General features: G+C 51.4%; 1 protein-coding gene across 2 annotated transcripts in view; it reads right to left on the bottom strand.

Annotated features, from left to right (window-relative positions):
• Positions 1–22,829, bottom strand: part of rttn (rotatin) — a 65,173-nt gene that overhangs the window by 22,066 nt on the left and 20,278 nt on the right. For both annotated transcript variants that reach the window (XM_030348339.1, XM_030348340.1), the window contains exons 22-40: positions 22,581–22,677; positions 21,985–22,050; positions 21,648–21,839; positions 19,831–20,073; positions 18,476–18,635; positions 16,112–16,308; positions 14,399–14,618; positions 12,148–12,276; positions 11,870–11,980; positions 10,601–10,759; positions 9,736–9,813; positions 8,366–8,567; positions 7,926–8,020; positions 7,417–7,504; positions 5,997–6,204; positions 3,026–3,116; positions 2,253–2,403; positions 1,162–1,296; positions 1–153 (exon numbers count right to left, since the gene is read on the bottom strand). The exon at positions 1–153 is cut by the window's left edge and continues 41 nt beyond it. In XM_030348339.1, coding sequence (XP_030204199.1) covers positions 1–153; positions 1,162–1,296; positions 2,253–2,403; positions 3,026–3,116; positions 5,997–6,204; positions 7,417–7,504; positions 7,926–8,020; positions 8,366–8,567; positions 9,736–9,813; positions 10,601–10,759; positions 11,870–11,980; positions 12,148–12,276; positions 14,399–14,618; positions 16,112–16,308; positions 18,476–18,635; positions 19,831–20,073; positions 21,648–21,839; positions 21,985–22,050; positions 22,581–22,677 — 2,775 coding nt within the window. The remainder of the gene's footprint in view (positions 154–1,161; positions 1,297–2,252; positions 2,404–3,025; positions 3,117–5,996; positions 6,205–7,416; positions 7,505–7,925; positions 8,021–8,365; positions 8,568–9,735; positions 9,814–10,600; positions 10,760–11,869; positions 11,981–12,147; positions 12,277–14,398; positions 14,619–16,111; positions 16,309–18,475; positions 18,636–19,830; positions 20,074–21,647; positions 21,840–21,984; positions 22,051–22,580; positions 22,678–22,829) is intronic.

The raw sequence follows: 22,829 nt of genomic DNA, 5'->3' as shown, positions 1-22,829 counted from the left end.
CCAGGGCCGCCGACATGTCAGAGGTCACCCCCGGGTCGTCCCTGACGCCGCTCCGCTTCGTCTCCTCGGAGAACAGCACACACAGAAACTGCAGCGCCACCGTGTGGAGGCCAGGGTCCACTGCACTGTTGTTCACACACACTGCCAGCGTTCCTGGGGAGAGAGAGAGGGAGAGAGGGAGAGAGGGAGAGAGAGAGAGAGAGAGAGAGAGAGAGAGATAAGAAGAGCCATAGAGAGACAGATATAGATGGAGCCCCAAAGAGAACCATAGCAAGACAGAGAGAGAGAAGTCTCTTTTGTGAATGAATGGTGGAGCGTGTGTGGAATAGAAGTGAAACTAGAATGTCTGAATTCCTCCCAACTCTCTCAATTCCCTCCCTATTCCCTAGACGTGCTGATTTACATTCCCGCCCGAAGGCATGTGCAAAGATGGAGGACGAGTGAGGGAGGGGCGGCCACTTCATTGACTATCATTTGGATGCACCTTCACACACTTCCATAGCCAGAACACACAAACACACACACACACACACACTCACACGCCACACACACACACACGCACGCAGGGCGATTAGAGTGCGATCCGCAGTCCCTTCCCAGGAGCTCATCAGATCTCCCAGCAGCCCACGGAGGGCGGGCAGCGCTGGGGCACGACGCTGCCTCCTCGTCCAGGCGGCTGCGTGGCCCACGGAGGGCGGGCAGCGCTGGGGCACGACGCTGCCTCCTCGTCCAGGCGGCTGCGTGGCTTCAGGCCCGCGTTCCGCAGCGCGCCCACGCTATCCACCCAGCACATGGGGGGCTGTTTGATCTGGCTCGGCCACAGTTAACCCACACATTATTCAGATGTATAGAAACCCTGGATGTTATGTTATATAGTCCACCCTAGTAGTAGCTTACCACTTGATATTTCACAGAACACCCACTCAGATTCTTTCATGTTTATCGGCAAAGTTCCTTGACTATAGCGTGCGTGCGTGCGTATTAATACATTTTTAAAAGACATGGTTGATGTACAGAAACATGTACGCGTGTGTTTGTTAATGTATAAATCTGTGTGTCTGTGTGTGTGTGTCTGTGTGTGTCTGTGTGTGTGTGTGTGTGTGTGTGTGTGTGTGTGTGTGTGTGTGTGTGTGTGTGTGTGTGTGTGTGGACCCCCCCTACCTTCGAAGGCCGCCCAGCGCCTTCCCAGCGCGGACGAGACGGTCTGGAGCGCGGCTGGGTCCCTGGTCACCAGCACGGCCAGCAGAGAGAAGACGTCCGCCCAGCTCAGAGCCACGGCGCCCTGGGAGACTGGGTCTGGGGGGGGGAGAGAGGGGCTGTTACGGTGGGAGGGCAGGAGGGTCTAGGCCAGGGGGGCTTCACAGTTTCTTCTCGGAGCCACCTACCCAACTAATGCATGAGAACATCTGAGCTGGCTTTGAGGGTTTTCTTGGAGTCCTATTTTCAGGATTGATTATCATTGAAGGATCGTTTTTGATTACATGCACGCATCCTCAGAGATCCCTGTCTCATTCGTCAGGTATATATGCTTGAATATATATTGCTTTATATATTTCTGTGTTAAGGCCTATATATATATATATATAAATTCTGCTTCTTTTTTTTTAATATTTAAAATAGTTTCTTTTACGAACTGTATTCATACATTTTATTTTCCATAAAATGTATTATTAGTATTACTCTGAACCTCAAAGCAGCCGGTGATGGGTGTGAGTGTGTTGCAGCGAGCTTTTGGCCTCTGGTCTGCTACATCTTAACACCAGCAGCGCCAGACTAATATCAACGGTTTCTGCTACGGATCATCTGCCCTGTGGCACCGTTTAAAATAAGTATCATGATGTGGTCCCCTTGACTGATCAATGCCACCCCTTCTCCAGTAATCATAGTACTCTTTAGTACGAGTCCCCATTTGATGGCTATTTAAATTCACCCTGCTGCACAAGGGTCTGGAGAAGAGCAATACATTTCTTTCTGTTTCGAACACGTTTTTTGCAGGAGCCAATCACCAAGCTGTCTTTTCCCCGTGGCGCACTATTGGCTGGTTTAACACAATGACGACAGGGAAGCGACGGCAAGCAGCCAATTGCGTACAGAGTCGTTTGAACTAGGCCCGTTGATCACGGCTCTTGTGCTGAAGAAAATGACAGCAGCCTCCCCAGACCAACGGGCGATCTACGATGGAGCTCGCTCTGGCAATCGCCAGGCTAGGTACCGCCCACATCCGGTTATCATCCCAACACCGCGCTCTGTACCGAGGTCTCTGGTGTCCAGCAGCAGCACCGCCACCAGGGACGTCAGCAGGCCCCGCAGGAAGTCCATCCGGCCAATCAGCTCGCGGCTCGCCGAGACACACGACTGCAGGAGCTTGGAGAAGCTGGAGACGTACTGCAGCAGAGTGACAACCTGAGGGATGGAAACACGCGCACACACACACACACACACACACACACACACACACACACACACACACACACGTGCAACATGATGGATCCGAGATAAGGATTTGAAAATACTTCATCCTGTCAACTGAAACCACACAGAGGCTTCAAACCGAGAGTTACACCGAAATGAAAGTGAGAGAGAACTCTCCAAATCAGTTTGGAGAGTGAGCTGTCCTCATTTCTCTGTATTTATTCCTCCTCCTCCTCTTTCTCCTCCTCCTCCTCACCCCCCAGTTGTTTTTGGTTAAAAACATCAAAACAATGCTGAGAACAAACGCCCATTGCTCGCTTTCTCAAGGGCAAATGATCCACCCACGGCGGAAAAAAACTTTCCAGGGGTGACCTCAGTCTGCCTCTTCTACAACAACGTCAAACTGACACACACACACACACACGCACGCATGCACACACGCACACGCACGCATGCACGCACGCACGCACGCACGCACGCACACACACCTTCTACTCCTTTGGATTTCGGTTGGTGAGCCATAAAAATAGCATTGAAAAGTTGACACCCTCCTTCCCCCCCCCCCCCCCGCCCCCGGGCCCTTTCATGTCCATGCTCCCGGGCTGATTCTCACCTGGCTCCTGGCAGCCCTCTGCTCTCCTGTCGGGGGGGCGGCTGTCCTCAGCTCGCTGAGACACCTCTCAATGGACCTGGCATCCATCAGCCTGCGGAAGGAGGAGGGGGAGTCAACGACGGGTATCGCTGTGGTGGGTGACGATGTGGGGGAGGACGATGTGGAGGAGGACGATGTGGGGGAGGACGATGTGGGGGAGGACGATGTGGGGGAGGACGATGTGGGGGAGGACGATGTGGGGGAGGACGATGTGGGGGAGGACGATGTGGGGGGTGTCGATGTGGGGGTGACGATGTGGGGGAGGACGATGTGGGGGAGGACGATGTGGGGGGTGACGATGTGGGGGGTGTCGATGTGGTGGTGGGTGTCGATGTGGGGGAGGACGATGTGGGGGGTGTCGATGTGGTGGGGGGTGTCGATGTGGTGGGTGTCGATGTGGGGGGTGTCGATGTGGGGGGGGTCGATGTGGGGGGTGTCGATGTGGGGGGTGACGATGTGGGGGGTGTCGATGTGGGGGTTGTCGATGTGGGGGTCGTCGATGTGGGGGGTGTCGATGTGGTGGTGTCGATGTGGGGGGTGTCGATGTGGGGGTGGGTGTCGATGTGGGGGGTGTCGATGTGGGGGGTGTCGATGTGGGGGGTGTCGATGTGGGGGGTGTCGATGTGGGGGGTGACGATGTGGGGAGTGTCGATGTGGGGGGTGTCGATGTGGGGGGTGTCGATGTGGGGGATGTCGATGTGGGGGATGTCGATGTGGGGGGTGTCGATGTGGTGGTGGGTGACGATGTGGGGGATGTCGATGTGGGGGATGTCGATGTGGGGGATGTCGATGTGGGGGATGTCGATGTGGGGGATGTCGATGTGGGGGATGTCGATGTGGGGGGTGTCGATGTGGGGGATGTCGATGTGGGGGATGTCGATGTGGGGGGTGTCGATGTGGTGGTGGGTGACGATGTGGGGGATGTCGATGTGGGGGATGTCGATGTGGGGGGTGTCGATGTGGGGGATGTCGATGTGGGGGATGTCGATGTGGGGGATGTCGATGTGGGGGGTGTCGATGTGGTGGGGGGTGTCGATGTGGGGGATGTCGATGTGGGGGGTGTCGATGTGGTGGTGGGGGTCGATGTGGTGAGGGTCGATGTGGTGAGGGTCGATGTGGGGGGTGTCGATGTGGTGGGGGTCGATGTGGTGGGGGGTGTCGATGTGGTGAGGGTCGATGTGGGGGGTGTCGATGTGGTGGGGGTCGATGTGGTGGGGGGTGTCGATGTGGTGGGGGGTGTCGATGTGGGGGGTGTCGATGTGGTGGGGGGTGTCGATGTGGGGGGTGTCGATGTGGTGGGGGGTGTCGATGTGGTGGGGGGTGTCGATGTGGGGGGTGTCGATGTGGTGGGGGGTGTCGATGTGGGGGGTGTCGATGTGGTGGGGGGTGTCGATGTGGTGGGGGGTGTCGATGTGGTGGGGGTCGATGTGGTGGTGGGTGTGCGGCTGTGATTGCACTTTGACACCGTTACACTTCGCCTGCACTCGGGTTTCCTGCGAGATAAAGAAGCGATTCAGGGAATCGATGTTGGATGTTTGGTAGCGCTATTGACCACAAGAAGATAAGAGAAGGGATATTTATAACATTGGCAGGACTTGGCTCATACGCTAAAACTAAAATTTGAAACAAAACATTGCATCATATCATGAACATTTCCGAAGTGAGCCAATAGTGCAAACGCAACGTTTGCGCTCCGCATGCTTTAGAACGATTTGATTTCCTTTTTGGGTGGCGCTTTAAACATGAACGAGAATCCACACTGTGTGCTTCAAGCTTTCAGCTGCATAATGCAGGAATAAAAGTCTCTCCCCCCTTTACGGTCTGAAGGTTCGGAGACATTCCTTTACAATACGATCCCGATAAACACTATTGGATGAGTGATCTGGCTGAACGGTGGCTGAATCCAATCAGAACGCTGATGCTGATTGGTCCATCGCCCAGTGAGTGAGCTGCGACTGGCTCCAGACGACCAGCCAATCAGCACGCTGGCGGCTAGTCCTTCCAACATTCAGTGTGTTCAACGGGGGCTTAGCGAGAGTCACGCTAGCATCGGTCACGCCCATAGATATACTGAGTAGATATCGCATTCGGCTTCTAAGCATGCGGCAACAATTCCGCCATCTTGGGGCAGAGGTCCTTTCACACTCAAAATCACTCTAAATCGCCTTATTTTTAAGCAATCTTCAAGCAGGTTGGTCTCTGACATACGTCAGACGTGCGTTGATAATAAAAAAAAAAAGTTATCTATATAATTATTTTACAATTCTTTATTTTTTTTACTATCATTACCATGAACACCAGACACCAACCCAAAAAACCTAATATTATTGTTATTTATTTTTTTACTATCATTACCATGAACACCAGACACCAACCCAAAAAACCTAATATTATTATTATTTATTTTTTTACTATCATTACCATGAACACCAGACACCAACCCAAAAAATCTATTATGATTATTATTATTTATTTTTTTACTATCATTACCATGAACACCAGACACCCACCCGCTTGGAGATTTCTTAAAAATAAGGCGATTTAAAGTGATTTAGACTGGGAAAGGACCTCTGTCTCATCGACATTCATTCAGGGGGGTGGTCGCCCCGCGGCAAGATGGTGGCGGCATTGGCGCATACGTTCCACTGAACAGTGCAGCTCAGGCCATACCTAGTCAGTATACATATCTATGGGTCCCGCTAACGAGTGCCAAGCTAACATGCTAACACCCACCGATGTTAGCTTGTTAGCCTCTTAGCATGTTAGCTTCTTAGCATGTTAGCCTCTTAGCATGTTAGCCTCTTAGCATGTTAGCCTCTTAGCATGTTAGCTTCTTAGCCTGTTCGCTTCTTAGCTTGTTAGCTTGTTAGCTTGTCACCCCGCTCCGCGCGGGGGAAGGGATGACCGGGTATGCTGAGAGTGAAGGTCTCACCCCGCCAGCGCCTTCAGCAGCTGTTGGCGTCGGAGCGCGGCGAGCGTGAAGTCGGGCAGCGCGGCCAGCAGGCGGGTCAGAAGGGCGCAGTGGGCCGCCACCAGATCCGGGGTCACCATGGCGACGGGCTCGGCGGCCGGCGAGACCTCGCCCGGCGGCCGGGAGTCCTGGGAGAGCAGCGAGCTGCTGGCGTCCGTGTCGCTCTGGCCTGCGCACGCACACGCGCACACACACACACACACACACACACACACACACACACACACACACACACACACACACACAAGACAAACACACACATGCATGCAAAAGCACAAAAACACACGCAGACACACACACACACACACAGAAAAACACGAAACTACACAGTGAATAAAACAAGGCCTTGCTGCTGTGGTGAGACTGCACCCCCGCCCCCCATGTCATCTGTCTGGAGATGGGAGGCTGCTTAATAAAAGCATCAAAGGGGGGAGTTAATATCACAGGGAACAGCGTGCAGCCGGTGACAGGACAAGAGCGATGCATTACTACACCGCTCAGTGTGTTAGCGGGGGGGGGGGCCTTCGTGTTGCAGCGACGGCTAAAATAAAACAATGAATCACCGGCCCTACGCCGCCTGACCTAGCTCTGTAGCCCCCCAGGAGAGGAGAGGAGAGGAGGAGGAGAGGAGAGGAGGAGAGAGGAGGAGGAGGAGGAGAGGAGAGAAGGAGGAGGAGAGGAGAGGAGAGGAGGAGAGAGGAGGAGAGAGGAGGAGAGGAGAGGAGAGGAGAGAAGGAGTGAGGAGGAGGAGGAGGAGGAGAGGAGAGGAGGAGAAGGAGGAGGAGAGGAGAGGGGAGAAGGAGAGAGGAGGAGGAGGAGGAGGAGGAGAGGAGAGGAGAGAAGGAGAGAGGAGGAGGAGGAGGAGAGGAGAGGAGAGAGGAGGAGGAGGAGGAGAGGAGAGGAGGAGAGAGGAGGAGAGAAGGAGGAGGAGGAGGAGAGGAGGAGAGAGGAGGAGGAGGAGGAGAGGAGGAGGAGGAGAGGAGAGGAGGAGGAGGAGAGGAGAGGAGAGGAGGAGGAGGAGGAGTAGAGGAGGAGAGGAGTAGAGGAGGAGGAGAGGAGGGAGAGAAGAGGAGAGGAGGAGAGAGGAGAGGAGTGGAGAGGAGAGGAGAGAGGAGAAGAGAGGAGGAGGAGAGAGGAGAAGAGAGGAGGAGGAGAGAGGAGAAGAGAGGAGGAGAGGAGGGAGAGGAGAGGAGAGGAGTGGAGAGGAGAGGAGGAGGAGATAAGGGTTAAAAAGTAATGTTTGGGTTCCTTCGGCTTCGGGGGAGTGGTAATAAATAACGCAGCTCTGTGCTTAAATCTCCTGACCGGCCCGAAACCCGTCCTAATCTCTCCGTTACAACGCGTGTGTGGAACAGAGGGAGGTGTCTGGGTGTGTCCATACCCTGGGCCACCAGACGGCTGGCGGCTGAGTCCGCTGCAGCCACCAGGGGGCCGGGCGGGGTGGGGGAGTGTGTCCCAGAGCCCCGAACCTGGAGGACACACAGGGACAGACACGCTGTCAGTTGTAGCACACACTCTGTGTGTATCTGTGTGTACCAATGTGTGTGTCTGCCAACCTCTGTGTGTGACTATGTCAGAGAACGACGAGAGTGTGGGAGTGTGAAAGAGCATGTGTTTGTGAAAGTAAAAGCATTTGTGTGTGTGTGTGTGGGTGTAAAAGTGAAAGTGAAAGAGTTTGTGTTTTTGAGTGTGTGAAAGTGTGTGTGTGTGTGTGACAGTGCGGTGAGTATGTGGGTGTGGGTGTAAAACTGAAAGTGAAAGAGTGTGTGTGAAAGTGTGTGTGAAAGTGTGTGTGAAAGTGTCTGTCTGTCTGTCTGTCTGTCTGTCTGTCTGTCTGTCTGTCTGTCTGTCTGTCTGTCTGTCTGTCTGTCTGTCTGTGTGCTCCCCCACCACGGTGCTGGAGGTAGAGAGGGAGCTGGAGGCTCTGCTGGGGTTGACAGCTGCCAGTAGACTGCTCCTCCAGAAGCTCAGAGAGTTGTCTGAATCTGAGCAGACAAACAAGCTTGAGTTAAATATACACACACACACACACACACACACAACCAGCCCACCTTATAGCTTTACACCTTACTATACTTGGTAACTTTTGGGATTTCTTTTTACTTAAAGGGAAGCACAATCACTGTTAATTCATAAATAAATATAATTTAATTGATTGAATTTATATAGTGCTTTTCTAGACACTCAAATACGCTTTACAGTGAGGACTAACCCGGTTTGATAACATACATTATTTTATAAATAATTAACTATAATTTGATACAATTATCCAACCGGGCCCACATACTACACATTGTTCCCATGACAACCCCAATGACAGCGTCCCTCACCCCCCGCGGTGCTCCCGGGCGGGCCGGGCCCCGGGGGGCCCTCGGGGGCGGGGGGCTGCAGGTGGAAGGCGTGGCGCCCCCGGTAGCAGGCGGCGGCGCAGAGGGCGGCGTGCTGGAAGAACTGACAGTGGTAGAGAAGGGCCTGCAGGGCCGGGAGGCCCACCAGGGACACCCCCGACGCCTCGTCATGGACACACGGGTTCTGGAGGGGGGGGGGGGGGGGGGGGGGGGGGGGGGAGAGAGAGAGAGAGAGGGTGAGAGAGAGAGAGAGAGAGAGAGAGAGAGAGAGAGAGAGAGAGAGGGATTGAGAGAGAGAGAGAGAGAGAGAGAGAGAGAGAGAGAGAGAGAGAGAGAGAGAGAGAGAGAGAGAGAGAGAGAGGGTGAACGGAGAGAGAGAGAGAGAGAGAGAGAGAGAGAGAGAGAGAGAGAGAGAGAGAGAGAGAGAGAGAGAGAGAGAGAGAGAGAATGAGAGAATGAGAGAGAGAGAGAGAGAGAGAGAGAGAGAGAGGGTGAACGGAGAGAGAGAGAGAGAGAGAGAGAGAGAGAGAGAGAGAGAGAGAGAGAGAGAGAGAGAGAGAGAGAGAGAGAGAGACAGGGAGAGAGAGAGAGAGAGAGAGAGAGAGAGAGAGAGAGAGAGAGAGAGAGAGAGAGAGAGAGAGAGAGAGAGAGAGAGAGAGAGAGAGAGAGAGAGAGAGAGAGAGAGAGAGCGAGAGAGAGAGAGAGAGAGAGAGAGAGAGAGAGAGAGAGAGAGAGAGGGAGAGAGAGAATGAAGGAGAGATGGATATGCAGACAGACTGACGGAGAAAGACAGAAAGGGGATATGCACACAGAGACAAAGACAGACAGAAAGGGGGATTTGAACACAGACAGACAGACAGACAGACAGACAGACAGACAGACAGACAGGGGGATATGCAGACAGACAGGGGGATATGCAGACAGACAGGGGGATATGCAGATAGACAGGGGGATATGCAGACAGACAGACAGGGGGATATGCAGACAGACCGACCGAGAGTGACAAACAGGCAGAAAGACGATTTAGTGATTTAAATCGTTTGTAGGTCAATCCGTCTTTTACATTTTATATGATAAAGCATTTGCATTTTTTATTATAAAGCTTTTACATTTAACATTGAACTGAGTTTGCGTTTGCATACAGAGAGATAGAGCAAGTGCTTCCTTCCCATTCGGGTGGATTACACGTCTAACCTGCCAACGACCAGCGAAGTTGCTGGTTGTAACCTGACTGGATCTGCAGGGCTCAGTGAGTGAACAGCGCCAGCGTTTCATGGAGAATCTAATAATGTCACACAGAGAGACTGGAGCAGACTCAGTGGAGGGCTACAGAGGGCTGAAGGGCCGCTGACCTTCCAGAGAGAGTCTTTGGCCTCCTCCGTGTTGGCAGGCATCGGCATCGCCAGCAGGTTCCGCAGAATCAACGCCGCCTGGACACACACACACACACAAGCACAAAAGCATGCACACAAATACATGCACACATTTGCATACAAGCAAACATGAACGCGCACACACACACACACACACACACACACACACACACACACACACACACACACACACACACACACACACACACACACACACACACACACACACACACCGAGGATATAAGCCAGAGCATCGACAACACTGCCATCTAGCTGTAGCTCCCTGGTAATACACGGTGGTCTCCTGATCTCTTGTGTCTGATGGCCTCAATGTGTCACACAAGAATGAGTGCAGACGCTTAAAGGAGAACAACAGTGAGTATCATTCAGGTTCCATTTATTATTTCTTGTCGTCTTTGTCTTTTCCAATCTATTTTAAATTAATGAACAGATAATTTTCAGTAAGCCTGAGTGGGTTTTTCTGCGCTTTCTGCGCAGGGCACAGATCAACCCAGAGCATTTATCACGAGTCTACTATTTTCTCATCCGTAAATCTTTTTGAACCTCCGTTCCTGCTTTTTCTTTTTTGCTACCATTTCATATCAGATCCATTCAGCCTCTATCGCCATCCTAGCACTTCAAATCCCTCCAATCCACAACAACATGGACTAAAACTAATGTAAAAACAACATAGACTAAGGGCCAATCCCATTTCACCCCTTCCCCCCTCCCTTGCGCGTTCATGCGACAGGGAGGGCTGTCTCAGTCCTCATTCGGGTTAAGGGCTAGGGCCAAGAGGTAGGGCTACGTAGCCCTGGAACAGAAGGGGTACGGCGGGGCCCACCTCCCTGCGGACCAGGCTGCTCTCCTGCTGGTCCAGGAGGATGTTGAGCAGGGTCCCCCACAGCCCCCCACTGATGTTCTGGCAGCTGGCGCACAGGGCCTGGCACCCCCCGGGACGCCTGGACAGGGCCCGGCCCACCCCCAGGCTGGCAAACCGCACCTGGGGGGCCGGGAGGGGAGGAGGGGTGGGGAGGGGAGACAGAGAAACAAGAGGGTTAGACTGAGTGATAATAGCCCTGTGTGCGTGTGCGTGTGTGTTTCTCTGTGTGTGTGTTTCTGTGTGTGTGTTTCTGTGTGTGTGTTTCTCTGTGTGTGTGTGTGTGTGTGTTTCTCTGTGTGTGTGTGTGTGTGTGTGTGTGTGTGTGTGTGTGTGTGTGTGTGTGTGTGTGTGTGTGTTTCTCTGTGTGTGTGTGTGTGTGTGTGTGTGTTTCTCTGTGTGTGTGTGTGTGTGTGTGTGTGTGTGTGTGTGTTTCTCTGTGTGTGTGTGTGTGTGTGTGTGTGTGTGTGTGTGTGTGTCTGTGTGTGTGTGTATGTGCCTGCGTGCGTGTATGAGTCTCATCTAAGCCAGAGAGCTAGAAATAGAGAGAGAAACAGAAAAAGAGAGACAGCGAGAGAGAGAGAGAGAGAAACCGAGATAGTAAATAGAGATAATCAACATGAGTTCTATTAAGAGCACTGGTCCGGTTCACCTCATAACACGACTGCACCCTACAAGTAACACGATGCGGTGTCTTATAACCGCGGTCATCTTAACTTTGGATCAGAGGTGACGTTGGAGTCAGACGGTACCGTGTCACAGCCCGGCCCTACAGATGTTTCCAGACTGTCTCCAGACTGTTTCCAGACAGAGGGAGGGCCGGGGCCCCCTAGCTGTCATCGGATTCTTTATTCTCTCTTCTAGCATGTGAAGGCTGACGAGGCCCTGGCTGCTTTCATCTCGTCCCGATGAAAGCAGCCAGGCTGTGAGCCGCTTCCCCCAACCTGTTGACGGCGAGCGGGCGCCGGTGTTGTGGAAGACAGCGAATGTCTCAACCCTTCATGTTCAGCGTCTATCGTACCACCGCGGTGAAGGGCTGGGACCTCCTGCTCTTTATAAATCGTTATTAACTACAACGGCAGGGAGAGTGGGATGAGTCTGAGGGAAAGAGCAGGATAGTCTCGTGTTTAGGGTGTCGGACATCTGAAGGGTTCAGGGTGTCTGAACCGCAGTACCCGCAGTTCACCTGTAGGCGACTAAAAAGTCAAACTAAAAGAGTGGTGGGGCTCGCACCACAGGGTCGCGGTCCACCCAGAGGGGGATGAGCCAGGCCAGTCCCAGCTGGGGGCCGTTGGTCTCCTCAGGCCCCGCCTCCTGCCCCAAGGACCACTGGGTAATGAAGTCCTGAAGCAACAAAAGAAAGAGGGACGTTGGCTCAAAACATGATGTTCTTCTTTTGGTGTTCCTTCAATCATTTTGCATGAGATACAATCCAAGAAGTTGTAAACGTTTTGGGGGTAGTCTCAATGTACAGCTGCGTATTCCGTAAGCATACAGCTCTACACACTCACCTCGCCCCGGCTCTCGGCCATCATCTCGTGGGAGAGGTGCAGGAGGCAGATGACGGCGTTCTTGGTCACTCCTTTACCCATGAAGGACATGGAGTTCCCCCCCCACTCCACGTAGAACGAGGAGATCACCTGGGACACACACACACACACACACACACACACACACACACACACACACACACACACACACACACACACACACACACACACACACACACACACAATGGGAGATGATAAGGCTTCAGAGAATCCGATTTGTTCATCAAAGTCAAACATCCTGAACTCAGTAGACTACCCTACCCTTTTGGTGATCCCCATGAATCAGAACATTTAAAACTTTGAATCATGTTAAAGTCTGTGTTAAATCGGAATCACACAGAACATTTGGATGGCTTATCTCTTCGCTCAGCGTAATGTAGGGCTGCCTTGGACTCGTCTCCCTTCTCAAACCATCACACTGAATCCCAATCAGAGTGAGAGGCTGAGGGCCGCCCGCCGCGCACACCTCTGCATTTTAAACCCCGGTTAAATACAGCGGGGCTAATTGTTCTGCTTCATGAGGCCGCTAGACGTGGGACCGCGGCCGGAGAGCTGATGAACAGATGCCAAGACCCGGACCTGCTGGGCCCAGACCCCGTCGCCAAGAGCCCGCCCTGGGGTAGGGCGGAGAGACGGGGGGGGGCAAAGGTGTGGCCAGTGGGGGGAGGGAGGCAGAAGGTCTGTTCACGGGGACGGGGCTAACCAAGTGAAATATCTGGGCTGCAAAATGAATGAAGACTGAAGCCCTGAGTCTCGGGCAGCGCTCACAGTGGGAGCGAAGAATCGTAAAAGTGAAAGACGCTGGACAAAGGCCAATCTATTCACAGAAGTGCTTATGCAAATGAAGTGATCAAAAGCGACGATATGTCATCGAGTGAGCAAATCGGCCAATTCTAGAAACGGGCTCTCTCTGCGCCATTAAACCGATTCATGGAGGGGCTTCCGACAAATTAGCTCTCGGGGTTCACTGGCCTTGTTGGCGTCAGTGCACACTTCCCCCAAATAATGGAGCAGGAAGGTTGGCTGGTTCCACCACCACACATCCTCTTGATTGAGAAAGGAACTCATCTAGCGGGGATATTAAAGCATCTGCCGAGGCCGTGGTCCATTTCGACTCACCCCTCCCCTATTGACCCAACAGCGAGATTACATCTCAGCTTTTGCCTGTTCACTTCGTGAGGGGAGGACTAAAATTGGCGAGACTGCAAATGCAAGTAGAGGGTCCCAAAAAAAGGTAATGCGATGAGTGAAACTTTAAAGAAAGTTAAAGCATAATACATGCTCTGGCTTTTTTTATGCCCTAACACAGAGTGGGTCTGTCATTCGGTTGAGTTCGCACCTCGTTTCCCACTGACGCGCGTCAGGGCAGGAACGAGCGTCGAGCATCAGCTCAGACACACATTTGCATGACGGGAGCGGTCCAAGTCGTTATAATTTGCGGTGCGCTAACGACATGCAAAACACATCTAAATATGGATGAGGAACCTTGGCACGCGCCGTGCGTCTAACGAAGCGCTTTGGGCCACGCGGTTCAACAACCTCGGCTCAGTCTGAGCGCATCGAGGCCTTGGCCGATTGATGCATGTCAGTGCTGCCCTGCCAAGATAAAGTAACACATATTGATGGCTTTGTGCGTGTGTGTGTGTGTGTGTGTTCGCTCTTGAGTGCTCAAACCCCAGCCCTCGTACTAACCGGGACACCCCACCGTACCCCTCTCTCTCCCCCTCCCTCCCCCCTCTCTCCCTCCCTCTCTCATTAGGTGGCCGTTGTGTGTGTTTTTGTTGGTGTTTGTGTTTTTTGTGGACATTTGAAACAACAGAACAGATGGGATTGGCAACGTGGATTATCCCCATCAGAGGCATCACAGTGTAGCATAACTAATCAATTTTTTTTACCTATTGCAATTCATAACCGCATTCGCTTTTAGTTTTAATTAATTCCACAGACGGTATTGTGCGGCTGCTGTCTGCGGCGTTTGCAGGGTTTTTTGTTGTGTGCTTTCACGTATTTCGCTGGGCAATCAGGCTTTTATGCTTTTCCTGGCATCGCCAGAGCATTCGGGGCGCTCAGATATGAGCACGCCACAACGTGAACACGTTCATGTAAATAGAACAGATTGATTAAGCAACGCACACGCGGACACACGGACGCGGACACACGGACGCAGACACACGGACGCAGACACACGGACGCAGACACGCGGCGCGCTAACCTCGAGCAGCCCCACGAGGTACTTGGAGCAGAGGGATATTGGCTCCAGGTCCGGGCACTGGGAGCTCCACCCGGGCAGGGCGGTCAGGGAGACCATGCCCAGCAGAGTCCTCTCCAGGCTGGGGAGACCGTAGAACCGCGGCGCATCAGACACCCGCAGGCTCTGGAGCAAGCAGAGAGCCAGCTGGCTCTTGAAAGGCCCTGCAAGCGCCAAGCATATCCTAGCAAAGGGGGAGACAGGCAGAGAGAGAGTGAGACACAGGCAGAGAGAGAGAGAGAGACACAGGCAGAGAGACACAGGCAGAGAGACACAGGCAGAGAGACACAGGCAGAGAGAGAGAGAGAGAGAGAGTCAAAAAGGAAAGCTGGTACATTTCCATCCATGGTTACGGTATAATGCAACAGAACTGCGATCCCAATCACATCCTGTAATCACAGCGTGTTGTCCTAGCAGGCACATCAGCGTGTCTCTAAATATTGTGACAGCGTGGAACAATGTTCCCTTCTTCTGCACTTCAATCCCAACACTGTGGTTGCGGTAAGCAGCAAGCCTCTGAACTACACTCAACGCATAACAAACACTTTTAATTTATCCTTCCTGTGGAAAATAAAATCAATTCATTAAAATTGGAGGCAAATATGCAGGCATATTGAAACTAGATACAGCGGCAGTAAAAAAAAAAAAAAAAAAAGGAAAAATAAATGAATCAATATGGCTTCCATTGCCCGGGGCTCTGGCTGATACAGGGATCAGGGCTGAGCGTTTGATTGACGGCTACTAAACCAAAGTACATCCCGGCCCACTGTGAGACACATAATACCGTCAGATGGGCCATTCAGCTCTGATCCTCAGACATGTTAGCCGCTCTGCAGGAGACGGAGGTCTGAACCAGTGGGTGGTTCCTGTCAGTCTCTCGCAGTGTTTTGCTGCGGTTTGGTACGCGAGTGTTAACCAGACTGTGATCCCATTCTAGGGTAACATTCGATAAATGCTGTTATCATAATCAAAGCATGAGAGTAATTATTGATGTGCTTGTCTGTGTTTATTCGGTGTATGTGTAATATGTAATTCCCTTTTCATTATTTACCTTTGTCAGCACCACCGTTTTCAACCACTATTTGCATCAGTGCCAATAAAGCACTTTGCAATTTAGACAGACAGAGATAAAGGCAGACAGGCAGAGAGACAGATACCAAGAGAGACAGAGACATAAAGATAAACAGAATAATAGAAGAGAGACAGAGGGAGAGAGAGAGAGAGAGAGAGAGCGAGAGCGATAGAGAGAGGCAGAGAGAGAGAGGCAGAGAGAGGCAGAGAGAGAGAGAGAGAGGGAGAGAGAGGCAGAGAGAGAGAGAGAGAGGCAGAGAGAGAGAGGCAGAGAGAGCGAGAGCGAGGCAGAGAGAGAGAGAGAGAGAGAGAGAGAGAGAGAGAGAGAGAGAGAGAGAGAGAGAGAGAGAGAGAGAGAGAGAGGGAAAGTCAGAGAACGAGACAGAGAGAAAGAGAACAGAGACAGACAGAGAGACAGACAGAGAGTCACAGAGAGAGAGAGAGAGACAGACGGACAGACAGAGACACAGACAGACAGAGACATACAAACAGAGAGAGAGACAGAGACAGAGACAGACAGAGACACAGAGACATACAAACAGAGGCAGAGGTCGAGGCAGAGAGAGCGAGAGCGACGGAGACACAACCTGCAGCGCGGCCTCCTACCTGTCGGCGGTGCTGGCGAGGCGGTGGAGCAGGCTGCTGAGGAAGCGGCTGACCTCCCTCTGCAGCCTCTGAGTGACCTGGCCCCGCAGCTCCTCCGCCCCCCCCTGGCCCTGAGCCGGCCCCCCGGGGCCCTGACCCGGGACGCCCGGGGCCGGGTCCTCCCCCACCAGCAGGAAGCCGCAGAGGGACACGGTGTCCTGGGGAGGAGGGGGGGGTTAGAGAGACTCACTCAGAGAGATGGAGAGACAAACGGGGGGGAGGACAGAGACAAGAGAGAGAGGGGACGAGATAAGAGAGAGAAACTGATAGATAGACTGATATAAAGAGAGAGAGAGAGAGAGAGAGAGAGAGAGAGAGAGAGAGAGAGAGATGGGAGAGAGAGAGAGAGAGAGAGAGAGAGAGAGAGAGAGAGAGAGAGAGAGAGAGACTGATATGAAGGTAGAGAGAGGGAGAGGGAGAGAGAGAGAGAGAGAGAGAGAGAGAGAGAGAGAGAGAGAGAGAGAGAGAGAGAGAGAGAGAGAGAGAGAGAGAGAGAGAGAGAGAGAGAGAGAGAGAGAGAGAGAGAGAGATAGACTGATATAAAGGTAGAGAGAGGGAGAGATGGAGAAACAGAGATGGATATAAAGAGATGAAAGGTAGAGAGAGGGAGAGATGGATAGACAGAGTTTAATAAAATAGACGACACAGACACAGATGGAGACAGAATGAGAGAGTAGCATCGACAAAGAGACTGAGTGAACGAGAGACAGAAGGATATTAAAAACAGAGAGGCAGAGAGGGGGATAAAAGAGATGGTGGGACAGCGAGACAGAAGGAGATAGAAGGGGAGCCAGGCAGCAACACACACACACACACACACACACCTATTTATAACTCTGCAGAAAGCCCTCCACCAGAGAGCAGCCTCACACACCCACACACACACCCACCAACTCCCCCTCGCACCACACATGAACCAGCAAGTGTAAAAGATGCAGACAGACAGATGTTTGTGAACCAGAGCAGTAATTACGGAGGAGTCTGCCCAGCGAGTGGATGCTGCTCGCCCCTAGCCTCAACCCTGCGTGCAGAGCCGGTGTCAGCCTCCAGGGGGTGCCCCGTTGTTTACACACATTAATGAGAAAACCAAGGTGAGGCTGATTAAATCCTAAAAGTAGCTCTGCCAGCTACAAAGAGCCACAATCCCTGCTCTCCCCGGGCAAAGCTGGGGAAGGGAGGGGGCTGAGATCTGAGACGATAGCGCTGGAGTTACAATGGAGTAATGAGGTGATAATGGGTTTGGCGTCTGTGTTTGGCGTCTGTGTGTGCTTGTTTGCATGCGTGCGTGCGTGCGTGTGTGTGCGCGTGCCTGTGTGTGTGTGTGTGTGTGCATGTGTGTCTATTATACACCTTCATCATCATCATCCTGTGTACAAACGTTGGCGTGCTCACCACTACAGAGACATGCATGTAAAGAGTTTCTACGCGAGCGAACATGTAATCACAGAACACAGACTCAGTCGACTGGGGAGAAGTTCTAGGGAGTTCTGCTGGAAGAGCTGCATTTAAGCAGCCTACATATAGGAGAGGACATAGGACTCGAGATCAAGAGGGGTAATGCGCCTTCTCTCCCCGGTGGAATCATTGCTTCTGCCACGCCGTTATTGCTTGCTACACCTTTAACACTCTGAGCGCTCTGAACATGACTTCCACTGCAGCAGAGACATTAACGAAGGCTTCAGGTCCGCGGATAAACCCCACAGGCTCCCTCCAAGTACGACCAAGCCAGAGGTATATAATTAATCTTGTTTTATGATGTCACCGTGATGTGACATCATCAAACAGGATTAATTGTCACTCAGGAGTGTTTGCTTAATCCATTCCCGAGCCAGCAGTGACCTGTCTGGGTGTAATTTCCATATTTTTATGGTTTGTTGACTACATCTGCTCCGTAGCCCTCGCCGTAGTTATAGTTTCTGCTCTGCGTTCTTGCCATATGTTGTCAAAGCACTGAAATTCAAATTTTGGCGGGATAAATCTTTGCCAACTGCTGTTAGAAGGACAAGTACTGGGGAAGCAGGGTAATGAAGGAGGCTGAAGCAGTGCTCAGAGGTATGAGTGGATCGGGCCTTTGCTGCCACCTAGCAGTCAGAAAGGAACTAATGACACTTTAGTCTAATGACAGTATGACGGATATACAATATAGAAAAATAGCTTATTGTAGCCTCATCTCTAATGGACCTTTGTTTTAATATTTCAACATAAGTATTATTTCTGAAAGAGATAATCCTACTGTTTTCAGTTCTAAGACTAAACCTGGAAAGTGGTGACGATAACATAGCAAACAACGCTATTAAGGAGCCTAAGGAATTATAAACACTCTACTTTATCGAGGAGGAGCTCCAGTATCCATCGCAGATCGGCGTCTTCTGTCTCATTCGCATCTTTAGTCCGAGGGTCGTGTTCGAAGTAAACGTTCAGGAACGCCACGATGTCCACCAGTAAACACTCGTCCTCGACACAAGCAGGATGCACCCGGAGGAACCTGGAGACGATGGAGTGAGGACAACATGAACCACGTTGTACCCTGTATGTTAATGTACCTGGAGAAACCTGGAGGAACCTGGAGGAACCTGGAGACGATGGAGTGAGGACAACATGAACCACGCTCTACCATGTATGTTAATGTACCTAGAGAAACCTGGAGACGATGGAGTGAGGACAACATGAACCACGCTCTACCATGTATGTTAATGTACCTGGAGAAACCTGGAGGAACCTGGAGATGATGGAGCTAGGACAACATGAACCACGTTCTACCATGTATGTTAATGTACCTGGAGAAACCTGGAGGCGATGGATAGAGGACAACATGACCCACGTTCTACCATGTAGGTTAATGTACCATGCCATTAGACTTTAAAACCCGCTGTAAAATACTGCAGGGTAGGGCATTTTGTGGATGAAGGGGATTAAGATAAGCGGGTGTTCTTTAATACATCCATGTTTTGGAGATGCTTTGAAGGTTGTTTTCCTGTTCGATAACTAAAAGTAGGCTACAAATCTTTCACAAGAAGTTGGTATCCAATAACAAACTGTGTGGCGTTGGGATTACAACTGCAAACTATTATGTTATCAAAAGCAACCTGTAATCACATCCCACAGTGCCAGTAAACATTGGCTTGTAGCGCCGACTGCATTGGAGAAGAACGATCAACACATATAACAGAGAGTGATAATTAGATGGATGTAGGTAACCACTATGAATGCAACAAGAGGACTCTGTGATTTACTGCATGTCGAATTGAACAAAGATATGTTTTATCTCAGTGTTTGAGTTTCAGCTGAAACAGGGGGTTACGTTCCACTTAACCGATGCGCTTTCCGCTCTCTGTTTATGTATTCTGAGATTGTTTGAAACCGGTTTGTGCTCCTCTTTTGGCAAGGTCACGTATTCAAAAAAGCACTTTAGATCAAGTTGTTTGTTTCTCTCCTGGCAATATGAAAGGTTAACCAAACTAAAACAAAGAGCTGAGAGGCCTGTCAGTTCTCATCTAAGACTTAAGGAGTCTGCTTCCTCTGTGTCCCGTTAATAAACTGTGATGGTTGGAATACAGAAAGGAGAGAAAATCTTCTTGTAATACTAATCTCCAGTAGAGAAACAAAAACACCACTATACAACTATGAAAGTCCCAAGAAACACAAACCGAACCTGCTCAAACCCAAGGCCAAACCTGTACCTGGCGATGGCAGTCTGCCAGCTGAGCGAGCCCAGAGTCTTCCTGCAGCCGTGCGATTGGCCGTGCGCGAAGGCCAGCATGTCAATCAGCAGGTAGAGGCGGAGCCTGCCGAGGGCGGACCTCACGGAACCGTGTCCCGCCGCCATGACGATGTCCTGCACACAGTCCAGGAGGCCGGTGGGGAGGTGGGAGGTCCGCGCGTTGAGGACCTGGGCCTCGGAGAGCACCAGCGAGGGGTGGAACCTGGGGACGGGGGAGGGAAGACATCCGTTAATAAACACAAAAACATATTGTTGGCAAGGCTCTGGGCTTCATTAAGCCCCAGTAAGATAAGACTATTAATCCCCAAGGGATATTCAGGTGTTACAGCAGCGCAAAAAGAATAGTAAGAATCTACCAATATAAGAACACAAATAAGAGAAAGAACACTAATAATGGAGTAACATAACTTTAACAGGACCGCAGTCTACGGGCCTCGTGAGTGAGAGGTTCTGATCCCTGCCAGCTCATTAACAGCACGGATCAGAAAAGAAAACAAGAACAAGCCCCTCTGAATAAACCCAAAACGACTATAAAGGAACAAGCAACGTTTAAGGTCAGGCATTGTTGGAGACGCCTCGCCTCGGGGTCCTCGGCCCCCCGCCTGAGTCGAGTCTGAGGAGCCAGGCGCGTGTTTGACAAGTGTCTTCCTCCGGGGCGGCCGTTGGCCGGGCTGAGGTCGGGGTGACATTTAAAAGTCGTTTGTGTTCGGGACGGATGGGACCTGCGGAAGCCGTCCTCCTCGTTCTAACGGAGAGACTCTCTAACTTTGATTGACTTATCCTACATTCCCGCGGAAAAACAGCGCCGGCAAACTCTGACAAGGAGCCCTGGGAGGATTGTGAAGCGAGGTCTAAAATTAGCGTTTCCCTCGATTTGCCTAAACACAGGAAGACAAGAAAGTATTTGTTCGAGGTGCGGCGAACGGGTAATAGATTAGCTCCCTCGCAAATTAACTCGGTTTCATATTATGCATGTTCAGGAGGGCGGCAGAAGTGAACACCGACATCCCGGTGGAAAGGATTCATCTCAGCGGTTCTGTTTCAGTAAGCACTCCTCTACCGTACTGTCGCAGCGAGTTTGGCTCCGTGAGGATTGATCCATCTGCCGCTCGCTCCCAAAGAAAATCCTTAGCTGATGCGATTAAGAAAGTTAAAGCGCTGTGCGACACACTCATCTGTTTGCGTTAGGTCACATTAGGAGGAAATGAAGACGGATGACAGCTTTCTGAAAGACCCCCCCAAAACACACAGTAGCACACACACAGTAGCACACACACACAGACACACACACACACATACGTGGAACGCTATGAGTTGAGCTAGACGTCGAAGAGGAGGTTGGGGTGTCGAGAGATCCTTCTGCATCGTCATGGTTTTAATTGTTCAATCACATCATAATTAGAAAAAGATAATGAATGCATCCGTCTTGCTTTTAGCTGCCGAGAAGTTCGGAGTCTAAAAACATTATCCCAGGGCGTGGATGAAATATTTCGCTGGAATCACTCGAACAATCGTCGCCGAATTAAAATGAATTAAAAACTTATCCGACCAACTTTGCAGTTACCCAAGTTACGTATATCCGCAGACAAAACCATGCCCTCTTCTCACCTGCAACTAATGAGGAAGGGAAAAGGATCAAGAAACACACCAAAGTACCCTAAACGCCTCACCGCGGAAACTTTCCCCATTCACCATCTTTGGTCCGAGCAGTCTAAAGATCTATCTCTGGCCTCGTGGAACGTGTGAGTGATAAAACGCCATCTGGGCGGTCCTTACTCGCTGACATCGCTGCGAAACCCCCGGAGCTCGTCCAGAAGGCCGTCCATCCCGCTGTACCACGCCGTGTTCCAGGCCAGCTGGAGGGCGTGGCGGGCCGGGCCGAAGGTCAGGAGGTCAGCCGCGGGGGTCACCACGCAGCAGTGGGGGCTGACCGCGTGGTGGGTCGCTGCCCGGAAGGGGATTCTGAACCTGCCAGGGGAGGTAATAACAGGGGGAGGAAATTGTCCAATTATGGCGGGGATTTATGGTAATGTGTGAACCGATTCACCACCGATCTTTCTCGTTTGTGATTTCTTTAATTCCTATTATTTTAACAGTCTGGGTCGTGCGGTACCTCCGGGTGACTGATAGTGGCAGAGAGAAAGTTGCCAAAGTTCCGTCCAACTTCGAATTCCCAGACCTGAAACAGAGAGCAACATACTGTAAAAGGGGCAGGATAACCCCTTCTACATAACCCCCTCTGAGGTGTTTTTTGCTAATCCCTACACTGTGCCCCCCCTTAGAGGAGCATAGTTTAGGTATTCACTTTTTCTCCCTCATTCACCTCCTGTTTAGCTTTTTATTTTATTTTCTAAAGAGGGCAGCATGTTTCTTATCAAACGAGCGCCTGACAGTCTCTCCGTCCTGTCTCCCCCCACTGCCTTCTATGTTTCTTGGACGGAATGTAACTGGTAATTTCGTTGCTCTGTAACATGTGCAATGACAACAAATAAAATCCTATAGAATAGCGGCTACGCTGTTCGATGTCTACACAAAGTGTCAGCATCCATGGGCAATAGACCGCGTGCAAGTCTGCTCAAATTGCCCCAATAGTACTAAACAGTTAGATCGTAATGGGCACACAATGTCGTGTTTGCTTTATGAATCGTTTCGTCAACATCAACGATAAAACGGTATTAAAAAAAAAAAGGGGTGTGATCAATAACTCACCAGAAGTCAATGGTGGCGATCTCATCAAAAAGCAGCAAGCACATGAGAACAGCTGCCTCATATCCGCTGCCTCCGTTGTCCTTCACTATTAAGGAGGCTGTGGGAGAACAAGACACACCCCGGGCAATTAATCTGGAGCGCACACACACACGCGCACACACACACACACACACACACACCTCACTCCCTATGCTTTATCACCTTACTTTACGAGTAGTACGTTTAACGAGCAGAGTGTATAAAAAAAAG

This window comes from Gadus morhua, chromosome 23 (genome assembly GCF_902167405.1).
Source record: "Gadus morhua chromosome 23, gadMor3.0, whole genome shotgun sequence".
Lineage (NCBI taxonomy): Eukaryota > Metazoa > Chordata > Actinopteri > Gadiformes > Gadidae > Gadus > Gadus morhua.
Note: the sequence above shows the minus strand (reverse complement) of the source record. Positions and strands in the feature narration are given on the sequence as shown.